Below are 12,686 nucleotides of genomic sequence, written 5' to 3'. Positions count from 1 at the left end.
ACACAACAACATTACATGATGTGAGAACATTACATGGTGTCATCATTTCAACATTACATCACCTATATCCCAAGATAAAATAGTTTATTATTCATTCAATTAAATAAATTCATACGTGACCATAACACAAAAACCACGATGCAGGCCATAATATCAACCACACATTACAAGATATCCATTTCATATCACCATTTCAATCTGTCCTCACATCATTACATCACATCAAGTATACACCCGCCGTCATATATCACACAACATCTCAATATATCACCAAACTTCTTCTCGTATATACAACTCGACAAAGACGATGAACAGTACTGAATAAATTTAATTTCGAAATGACTATAAATTAAATAAGCCCTGCTGGGCTTAGACATTTTCTCTTTTGATTATTCTGTTATATTTTTATGAATTTACTTAATTTCATTTGGTTTATATTGTTTGAATTTACATTTTTTGATGTTCTAAATTGGTGAAATTAAATTTTTCAAAATTTGTTGACGACGCAAAACTTTTTACAATCTCTGTTTTAATGTGAATTCAGTAAAATGGATGATGTAATAATTTTTATCCATAAGCATCACCACATTCGCCATCACCATCAGCACTTTTACAAGACTCAGCATCACCTTCATCGTCATTCTTACTCATCATGAAATCAATCAACATTCTCATTATAACAAACTGCAGCATTTTTATATGACATACAACATCATTTTCATTCTTATCACGCAATTCAAAATCACGGAATCTATCATCATCTTAGAAATTTTCACCAACATTCTTTTCCACCATCCTCATCATCATTTTCATCCTCATTATCACTCCTTCCTCATCAGCATCGTTCATTCCAGCACCATCCTTTTATCCCCTAATACCATCCCGTAGCTGCCAGCTTCTACACAATAGCCGATAATGCGCTCACGCTCGTAAACTATCGACCGTTGCCTTATATTTGCGTTCGTTCGTTCGTTCATTCGTTCGTTTGTTTGTTTGCGTGTTCTTTTGTTCGTTCTTACGTGTTTGTATGTTTCACTTTTGGTGGTTAGTTTTGTTCTTGAGTGTTTGTATGTTTCGTGTTTGGTGGTTAGTTTGTTTGTTCGATCATTGGTTTTTTCCATTGTATGTACGTTTGCTCGGTTGATTTACCCTATGTTTGTTTGTTTTTTCACACATATATTTGTCGGTTTGTTTGTTTTGTATATGCTTAGTCTGTGGGTTGGTTTGCTTGAATGTTTGCTTGTGAACATGGTGGGTCACTTGCTTGTTTGTTAGCTTGGATAAATTTATGGTGTCTCAAGTTTTTGTTCATGTTTTGTTTATTCATTGCACACAAGATGAATCGTTTTTTTCTGATATTTATTGCAACTTTAGATAACAAGTTTTTAAAAAAAATTTAATTTTCAGCCTATTAATATGAAACATTAACAAAACGGTTGTAGTGACGATGATAGCAGCTGATTGTGGCTCCAGCATCACTCATCTGTGCTGTGTGTTTAAGACGGTTATGTGTTATGTTAATGTAAATTAAAAATTGCCCATAGACTCTGTATGAATATATTAAAAATTCAATCCAATGGTACAAATACCCCACAAAAAATTCACATAAACTCTCGATCGTCACTCTGATAAATTACCATATGATACATGTGTAATGAATTTTACATAACGTTGATGAGGTAATTATTATTAATGGAAATAGATACTTATATTGGTTTGTGCTGTTAAAATTTGAAATAGGATACATTATACAATGCAACACACATTTTTAACATATTTAAAAATTGTTTCAATTAATAAGTATAATCAAAAATAAATTCAAACTTTACAAAGGTTTTTAACAAATGAATAATTTTGAAACAACACCTTGCATCAAACATGTAATATTTAATTACTTTTTATATATGAAAACATCGGTTTAAACATGTAAAATGACAGAAATTTGTGCGACAAATAGAAATAGTTATCGCATAGTATTTTAAGTTCTTGACTTTCTTTAATATTTGCCCTTTCTGTCGAAATTTGCATGTTTGTCGGTTTGTTAATATTAACGACGCCATACCAAGCTTGTCTGAACCAGCTATTGAGTAGCTATGTTATATGTGGATTTTTAAATTTCTTGTAAACATCATTTTTAAAATTTTTAAAACAAATAATCTTATAAACACACAAAAATAAAATGTAATGGCATAAATGTAAGAAAAAACAAATGCCAAATGCAAATAAACAAAAAAACAATTGTGTTGTATTAGTATAAGCGTGTGCATGCACTTAAACACATGAATGGGAAACTAAACATGAAAAATGCACTGTATAAGTATGAATGCATGCATGCATTGTGTTAGTATCAAATATATAGCCTTTCGTGTGTGTTTGTCGGTGCATGACTTGGTTTACGACATTAGGATCCGGATTTTTTCTTTATTTTTTTCCTGTTCATATTATTTTTTAGCTGCTGTGTTTATATTTCAATGCGTTTTTTGGTATTAAATTTATCTTAGTTTGCTATCAGAGAAATACGTTATAATGTTTTATTTCCAATCTCCCGATTTGATAAAAATAAATTCATTTTCTTATTGTATTAATACATAGGGGGAGGAAATGAAGAGTTACGACATTTCTGAATGTAATCAAATATGTTGTTTATATGAGCTTGAATGAAGTTACAGAATACTATTTTTTACCAAAAACTAATTTTAAAATTCTAAACAAACCGCTGAAATACGAAAAAAAATCACTTTTTATTGCTCTTTTTATTTCGATTCATTTGTTTAATCACACAATTCCATTTTAACTACTGTTATTATTACCTGCTTATTATATTATATTCAGAATGTTCACGCATTTAAAACTTAGTAGATCTATCCATTGTTTTATCAATAATTCATTCATCCATTTATTTATTTATTCATCATTTATTCATACATTCATTCGTTCGTTCGTTCGTTTGTTCATCCACGTTCGTTTGTTCACTCATTTCTTCAACTTCTTGCGAAGCGTAATAAATAATAATTCATTATAGATAACAACTCGTTGTTACTCTTGAAGCAAACATGGGCCTGCAAACCAATGAATAATAATAAAAATCAAAACAATAATAATAATAATAATTGTAATATTAAGGAATAATTATATTATATATTTTTTTAATATATATATTATATTATATTTAAGCAACTACAGTAGAAACATTAAAGACTCATTTTACTGATTATATAACTTAATAATATTATTTTTAATTGATAGATAGCAACTGAAAAAATTATGAAAAAAAATGCAAAGAAGAGAATAATAATAAGAGAATAATAATGAAACTGAATAAAACAATTAATCTTATTTTATTTAATTCATTTCATTTATTCCTCATAAATTTGAAAAAAAAAGTATTTTGAAAAAGTAGTTGAAAAAAAACAGATCCACAATTGAATTACACAACTAACTGATCAATAAATTAATTGCAATCATAAATTTTGAAAGTTTCATACAAAATAACAACGACACCCACAATGATTACTAATACAAGTTCCAACTCTCTTGATACAACAACTACAACTACAAATGAAATACTACAAAAGCAACTAGTAGCACCAAACAACAACAGTAACAATACTACCTCTAAATAACTTGTAGCAACGAGAGGGACTGCAGTACTGCGATAAAGTATTCTTTCACTTTTGACATTACAAATTGTTCGGTCTATTAATTGCAGGGTAAAAGAAATGCTCTTCAAGTGCTACAAAGATTACCTTATCAACAAGCGTTGGCTCACAAGCAGAGTAGGATTGTAAATCAACTCACTCTGATAATTTATAAGATCAGGGAGTTTTTCTTGATATTTTTGACTGTTGTTTGCTATAAATACAAAACTTTGTAGTCTGTATTTTTATATATTTTTTCATATTTTGCCAACCATAATTTTACATTTTTTGATATGGGAGATTATTATTTCGATTTTGTTATATTGACTTGTCAAAATTCAGGATTTTGAATAAATTATATTTATTTTACAAATGAAATGATAGTACAACACAGAATCAAAAAACAAATAATTATTTTCTACAAGTGAATGAATGAAGTATAAATGACTTCTTAAGAGCCACCTCTTACTTTGTATTTGATAAGAATGAAACCGCGTTGTATTGTGAAGCTTATTAATTTAGCCAACCTTTTAGCCAACAATAACAAAAGTAACACCAAGTAATAATAATAATAATACTTAATAATATATAACAAAAAATAATTATACGAATGAAGAAAAATAATAATATTCTGTTGTAGAGTTTAGTTTTGCAAAAAAATGAATATTATTCAGCAAAAATAACATTCAAACTAGTTAACAAACAAAAAATAATTTGTTTGGAATTGAAATAAACATGGGATGGTAGGAAAACAGAGGAGAGTAATACATCACATGGTAATTATGCATGCATATAACTATGCCAAGTGGTGTTATTGGCCCGACCGCTAAGACTGAATACTAATTAATATTTCTCTTTGTTAGTTTGTTTGTTTGTATTTTACATTTTTTTATGTTTATTAATTTGTTTTGATGTTTTTTGTTGTTTTATAAATGAATAATTTTTAATTTTGTCACCGTCCGACAAGCAGTTGAAAGTTTATATTTCTGTTTATTGACTAGGTAATCTTTAAATTACAGATAAATTAAAAATTGAAATGTTATAAAAATACAAATGATACCTTTTTTCTAAACCAAAAAAAAATAAACTAACATATATGCAGCAAGAAAATTTATCGCCATCATTAGACCATTGCAGAATTGATGTCATGCTGCTGTTTGATATTCCTGACTTGGACTTCGCTTAAGCCCACGAGCTCTGTGCTCTCCATGCTCACCGACTGATCTATTGCCTGTTGCTCTTTCGCTAAATAAAACGCAGCACTGTTTGTTTCTATGTCAAGTTTTTATTTGCTTCTTTGCCTTTCTTTGGGTCCCGTTTTATTACAAACTTTGTTTTAAATTTTATCAGAACATTATCTGTTTAGCAATATGCTGTCTATTTGTAAGCATTATTTTAAATTTTAAATAAATTTATCGAGATAATAAACATGGAGGGATTGCATAGAGAGATATACGCGCCAGAAATGATAGCCATATTGAATTCAAAATTAGTCAGCGCCGGAATAAACAACATTTATCAGCATTTGAATAATTTCAACGAGAACGTAAATCCCATTCAACACTTGCCTACTGAAGTCTTTCATGCCAGTTATAAACATCAATATAAATATATCTTCATGAACTCAAATAAAATATTCTTTTTCAATTTTTTCTCCTCGCCACGTCAGGACTTTTATTTAAATTTATCTGCACGTAGCATTAGTATGCACAGAGGACGTCATAAAGTATATTTCAAAAGGATATAAAACAAATTAGCTCTCTATATTGCCATTTACCATTTTTTTGGTGTTTCATTTCTTTCTTTTTTTTCAAAATTTTCTAAATAACTTTCTTATTCTAGTTAATTTCAACATTCATCGAGTAATTTATTTGAAATAGATAATTTTATTTCTATTAGATTCTCACAAATTTCTAACAAAAATTACAATAAAATTAAATTTTTCACGAAACATGAACGGCGGTATATAACGAGTGACAGCGAATTTGCATAAGGCGACCATAAAGTACGAAGATCATCCTGATAGCACATTTCACCCAAACGCAAATGATATACAACACACACACACACACACACAGAGGTATGGTTTGTGACCAAATGGTGGCAAAAAATGATATCATTTATGATAAAAGAGAAAACGAGAGTTATTTTTATTAACGATCATATAATTTTTTTCTCTACAAATCAACTAAAATTAAAAAAAATTTTTTTTTTGTTACAAATATATACGTAAATAAATGTAATGTAATAATATTATATGTTTTGTTAGATTTTCAAAAAATAGTTAAAGATCATTGACGTAAATAGCACAAAACTTACTGATAGTATATAAGAACTAACTTTAATTATTTACATTCTGAAATATTTGATAATTCCTCTAAAAATGTTTTAAATTACATTTTTGCTCATGACGAAAAATTTGTTGCAATTTTTTTTGTATTTCAATTCAAATATGTATACATTTATACTGATAATGCTCGTACAATATATATCTCAATACCAAACATAAATAGCAGAGTCATATTATCGCATAAATACTTCATGTAAGTTAGGAACGCTGTACAACTATTATATAAATCAAGTCAAACAATCATCAGTGTGATAAACAATGCTCTATCCATACATACATACACACCTATATACATACACACATACATATATACATACATACACACATACATACTTACATACATACATACATACATACGTATATACATGCTGTCTCTTACAATACAATAATACAACTCGATATTTTAACGTAAACATCCATAAATCCTTTCAATGGATTCTGATTTAGTGTATGTTGATGATTTGGTAAATGTTGAACTTATTTTTATATATATTCAAAATTAAAGCAATTTTAGTTATTAAATTAATGTACATATTCTATGTATCTTTAATTTTTTTTAAACTATTTCACATGATGCGTCAAATATCCCAACTTACATAATAACATTCGAATGATTCTAAATTTTCATAACCAGATAGATATATTATATATTTATTTGTTTTTTTTTTATTAATTATCATTTAAAATAATTTAAATTAAATCATATCTACTTTTCCAACTTTAAGACATTCATTCAACATTTTTTTTATAAACGCATTTGTATTATACCCATTCATAATAGCCTGCCTTGATAACATCATCAAAATGATACTCTTTATTTTTTGATGACTAATTAATGATGATATGATCAAGACGATGACGTCATCATCTTAGCCAAGTCACTGATGGCATCTACTGTTTTGTCATATGGAACGTCATGTTAATCTTTCTTAGCGTCATCATTTTAGTAACATAATGAATGATCGTCGTCATTATTACCTTTTAAACCATCATTTTTATCATCTGAGTCGTTTCTTCATCTTCTTTTTCAACGTGATCGTTGTATTTTGGTTCCACCAAAACTATCAACATCATCATCAACATCGTCAAAATCATTGTATAGTTAATCACTATTTTCATATTCATCATATTCATCATCATCTTTTTCATCTTTCGTATAGTCTTAGACGATGTCACTCTCATCATACTCCTCATCTTCATCATCATCGCACTGTAGTTATCATCGTAACATTATAACCATCATCCTAATCTTCATCACCATCATCATAATCATGATCATCTTTGTCATCGTCTTCATCGTCATCATCATTTTCATCATCGTACGCGCTGTCATCATAATCATCATCAAAATATCACCATCGTCATCGTCATCATTGTCATCATCATCGTCGTCATCGTCCCTATCGAGCAGACTCGACTGGTGATAATGACGCTAACCATGATGAACGCAGCAATTCCAATTGATGAATGTCTGTGTTGATAAGAAGTCATACATATCTCCATACCATTCATTCATTCTTTCGTTCGTTCATTCTTTCAGCAGTTCATTTATTCATTCTCTCTTTCGTTTATTCGTGCGTTCGTTCGTTTGTTCGTTTGTTTGTTTGCATGTTCATCCAACCATTTTTATTTGTATTTATACACGTTTTTTGTAGTTTCACTATTTCAATCTTTGAAACGATAATATTTACTATACTCATTCTAAAATTAATCGGTTATAAACTTCATTTATCGTTATATTTTTGCTCAGTAAGGCCATGAAACTTCATGTTTCATGTGATATGTGTTAGTTTAAATGCTCATTCATTGTGTGTCACTAAACGTTGAATTTCAGGAGCTTTTTTCAACCATTTTGTGGAGCTTTGGTTTTTACGTTTCGTAAATTCATACACACACACATAAACAAACAAACACACACACACACACACACACACAAATTCTAAGAACACAAATTGTTAGTTATCGATCGAACTAGCGCAATAAAACGCATTCAACATCTAGGCAATTTCATACAATTATGAAATATACAACATCAACAACCATTAAGCAAACATGCATTGATCAATTGCAGAGCCGTACGTTGCTGAAAATCTCATATATTTTGTATACAGTTTTAAACACAAACATTTGCAGTTGTCTGTGGATTCATGCGACATGATCATGTTTAAGAACGAATCTACGTGGATCGACATGCTATAAATTAGTCTGCATGTATGTAACACAATCGCTCTGTTATTCTTGCTGAAATGTAAATAAAGAACTGTTTAAAAAGAATTTGAAGTTTGAACTATGAATTTTGTATTGCAATAAATATTACTGTTCAATCTTGCTTTTTCTGTTTTTTTAAGATGTTGGTTGACGAATTCTCGTACTGAGATTAAATTCGTTCTTTTGGTTTTGCGTTTGTTTGTTTGTTTTTTTTATGTGATTACACTTATGAATCATCATAACTCATCACTTTAAACTAAAACCTTTTCCGCTTTCGCTTACAAAACTTCTCGATGCTAAATTTGAAATTCAATAAATAAATTTTTTTATTGACGTAAATATGCACAAATGATCAAATGATATAACCAATAATATAATTTTAAAAAAAATATTCAACATTATTATAAGTTCCAAATCACCATGGCATTCATCATCATTTATCCATCATTAAAACAAACATTGTACTCACATTAATCATTAATCATAGAGAAAAGTATACACACACACACGCACGCACATACACGCACACACATGTGTGACACGGAACACTAAACAGACATCATTGATACGACGGATAGTGATCCAATGATCCAAACGAACGTTTTTAAATTATCTCCACAGTCAAACCAATCCAATCTATGTGCCACACCGACTTGAAATGTTGTTTATGATACTATATCACCATCCTCATCTTCCTCTTCATCACCATCATCAGTTGTATCATCATCTTTTTCTAGATCATGATCAACCTTATTGCTATCTTGGTCATTGCTATTGGTCATTTCAACAATCACCTCCATCGCAATTGTCTTTTTTGATCATCATGGTTCTATGCATCATCCGCAATATATGCTATCATCCTTACATTCCTCATAATTCTTAATTACTTTTTTCATATTCACCATCATTATCACTGCTGTTTTCATCACCATATTCACCATCATGATCAACATCACTTTCATCATCATTATCATCATTGCTAATACTGTCGTCCTAATCTCATCTCAATCATTTTTATGATTGTGAACATCATTTTGACAGCTTTTCAAAAATGACATCATCAACATTCTCACATCATCGTCGTCACTGATATGTCTTCATTGTTATAACAAAAAAATAAACTTATACAAAATATTTGTTAAAACATATACATTAATTTAATTAATATATTTATAAACATAATTACAAATAGCGTAAAATAATCACTTAACAATCGATTCAACCATAATTGTAGAAGATGTGGCCACAAAAACGGCGTCTGAGACAGATTCAGATTTTTTTTTAAATTAAAAAAAATTGATATAGCGTTAGCTTGTATCTAAGATCCAGAACTCAAATTATATATTTTCACACAGAATGATAATTTGTTGCAGATACTGTTAATATAAACAATATCCAAAAAAATTATCATTAGATCAAATTTTTTATAAATTTATGAAATTAATTAACCTGGGTGGATATATATATTATTTTGTGGAAACATTTGAATTGGAGATGGCTGTAAAAGTCTATATTATATTAAAACAAATTAATGTCTTTAAACAAAGGGTTAGAGCTTCAATGATCTCTTAAATATCTTCCAACATAAAAACATCTTTTAAACCAAATTTTTTTTCACACCAAATTGCCAAAAAAAATTCTGATTAGAAGCCCTAACGCTAAAAATATATTTGATTTAATACATTGGAAATCATTAAATCATGGCTGTCTGCAATTTTTATTGATCCATTCCAGGCCAGGCATGATAAATTAAATTGACGAGACATTTTTTTTACATATATTTTTAAAATTATAATAACTATATTTCATTTTATTATAATAATATTTCAAATAGTTACAAATAATATTACTAATTATTTTGTTATATCGTTACTAACTAAATTTCGATTCGTTCTATTTGGTAATATTATTGTTATTAGATTAATATTCAAACAAAAATAAACATTTTAAACAGAGGAAAAAACAAAACGCATGAATCACAATTAAGAAGAAATTGAAACAAATATGGTAGGAAAGCACTTATGGGACTAAGTTTGCTTGATTTGGGCGATAAAGAAATTTTATTTACCGAAATTAGCCTAAAGAAAATTGTACGAATTGTATATACTTCAATGTGCATGTGGAAAATAACAAATCGGAAATGTGCTGTTGTGTTTTTTACAGTATGCCAAATTAATTCTTTTTCATTCTGCAGATGGTGTGATGTTAATTTTTAAATTTTTTTTTCAAACATTGTACTTAATAACGTTTTTACCATTTCATATTTTTAAATTCTAGATTTTGCAAAATTATTTTGGTGAATGAGGACATTTGCAAATACCAATTTTCCATGTGTTTCGCCAATTGTTGTTTTCAATCGTCATAGTTGTCTAATGAACTAATAAAAGAAACGAAAGTAAAAAACCTGATTTTGAGAAAATGTTTATCAAAATAACATAAAAAATTTTTGTTATTCTTAAAAAACATTGAAAGCAACAAACTTAGCGCCTACCACACCATACATATACACACATAAACTCGCCACACAAACATGCACACACAAAAACACACACATTACGCCATAAAGCTCTCTTCATTAGAGAAGAATTTTGAAAAATTCAGTTGATAACAAACTCGCACGTAATGATGATTCCACTAAATCAAAATCGGCAAGGTGTTTAGTAACTTTGTCAATAACGTAAACAACGGGTTTATTTAGAAAATAAAATTTGAATAAGCAAAAATTTTGAAAGTAAGGGTTGATGAATTAATAACTTCTTGGTATTTGAAACGGTATTCATGATTGCATTAAAAAAGAAAAAAAAACAAGAAAAAAATGCATTTGAAAGCATTATTTTGGTAGGTTTTAAATCTGCAGACATTTCCGAAGTTTGCTAGAAGGCGTGAAAAAAAAATTATTTGGATGATTTAACCTTTATAGTCCGAAATGTGAATACATTGTATCTGCAATTGAAATTATAACATTTGCATGCATGTATAATATGTTAATTTAATACATACGCATAAAATAATATTCAGAATAATAAAAAGTATTTATCGCCATTTTGAAAATGAAATTGTTGAAAAAATGTATGTGTTGCCAAAGTCTTACGTGTGAATTTTTTTATAAAATCAAAAAAAATTATACTTTTATTGTAAAATAATTATTTAAATTGTGAAAAAATGTACACTTATTACCTATAAAATACTTGTAAATATCAAATATATTTCAAAATGACACGAACAAAATAAACAATTCACACATACACATAAATAAATAAAGCGTGAAGAGAGAATCTTCCCTCTACATTCGTTATTATAATTTATGAATTCAGTGCAGAAGTCTCCTCGTACATCATGTCCGAACGTTTGTGGTTCGGCATTGAGATATGCCGCTGTGGATTTCTTTTTATTAGTTTTTTATGTTTGTTTCTCTTTTTTGTGTTTGTATATTGGTGTTTGTTTGTATTTTTGTCTTGGTGTAAGTTGGTTTGCTTATTTACGGCTTGTTTCATCAAGCTATGTTTGTTTGTTGTTGTTTGTTGGTTGGAGTGATTTTTATATTATATGTTTTCCTTTGGTTGTTTGCGTTTTTTATGTATTCTTACTTTTGTATTTTATTGTTTATATATTCAACGTTTGCATTCGTGTGTAAAATGTATGCTAATTTGTTTGTTTATATACATTTATGTTAGGAGTGTTTCATACTCCTTGTTTGTTTTTATAAACAAATACGCTGCTGTATTTTTTGTTGTATTTGTTGTTTTGTTGGTGTTGTTTGGTTATTTATTAGATGGTATTTTTTTATCTGGAGATTTTCGCCTAGTAGGGAATGAAACGTATACCAGAGATAAAAACAATCTTATAATGGTGCATGATTTATTTTTGCTGAAGCGATAAGAAAAAACGTTTTTTTCTTTTGTTAGATGAAGCAAAGATGAAAAAGATTTTGCAAAAAATAATTTATTGTTGTTTTTTGAACCATTTTTTACATTGTAACTGTTTATGAAACAAAGCTTTTTAACTAATATGCCAGCGAACTCTTAGAATCATTCTAAACTATATGTTTTCTTATTTTTAAGAATGTTTTTCTTTATAAATTGTTTTTTGTAATTTTAATCACAGAAATTTAACAATTTTTGCAGATTTATTTATTGGAAGAATTGGAGGTTGAAGTTCAAAGTGATGTTGATTATCATCCGGTTGGCTGGTGCGGCTCTGCCCAGTTTTTAATCATGAAAAATATTTTTCTCATATTTTGTTGTTTCAGTCACTCGATATATTGCTATTATATATATATATATATATATATATATATATATATATATAAAGTTTATAATTAATCAAAATTTCTCTTAATTACAGTTTAATGTTTTATATACAGATTTTTATAACATTGATATAAAATGTGTGAAACTGTAGTTTTATTTACAATAAAAATGCATAAAAACTATTGTATATTTATCAACAAACAGTTCACAAATATAATAATAGTAATAATAATAATAATG

The 12,686-nt window shown here is 28.2% G+C and overlaps 1 protein-coding gene across 1 annotated transcript; it reads left to right on the top strand.

The window, feature by feature from the left end:
• Positions 1-5,067: 5,067 nt before the first annotated feature.
• On the top strand, positions 5,068-8,187 carry HELRODRAFT_170473 (hypothetical protein; the record flags this gene model as incomplete). Its single annotated transcript, XM_009016294.1, has 3 exons — positions 5,068-5,302; positions 5,717-5,718; positions 8,122-8,187. The coding sequence occupies 3 exons, from the start codon at positions 5,068-5,070 to the stop codon at positions 8,185-8,187; spliced, it is 303 nt and encodes a 100-aa protein (XP_009014542.1).
• Positions 8,188-12,686: the final 4,499 nt, after the last annotated feature.

Source organism: Helobdella robusta, assembly GCF_000326865.2.
Source record: "Helobdella robusta unplaced genomic scaffold HELROscaffold_18, whole genome shotgun sequence".
NCBI lineage: Eukaryota > Metazoa > Annelida > Clitellata > Rhynchobdellida > Glossiphoniidae > Helobdella > Helobdella robusta.
This window is presented reverse-complemented; position numbering and strand designations above follow the sequence as displayed.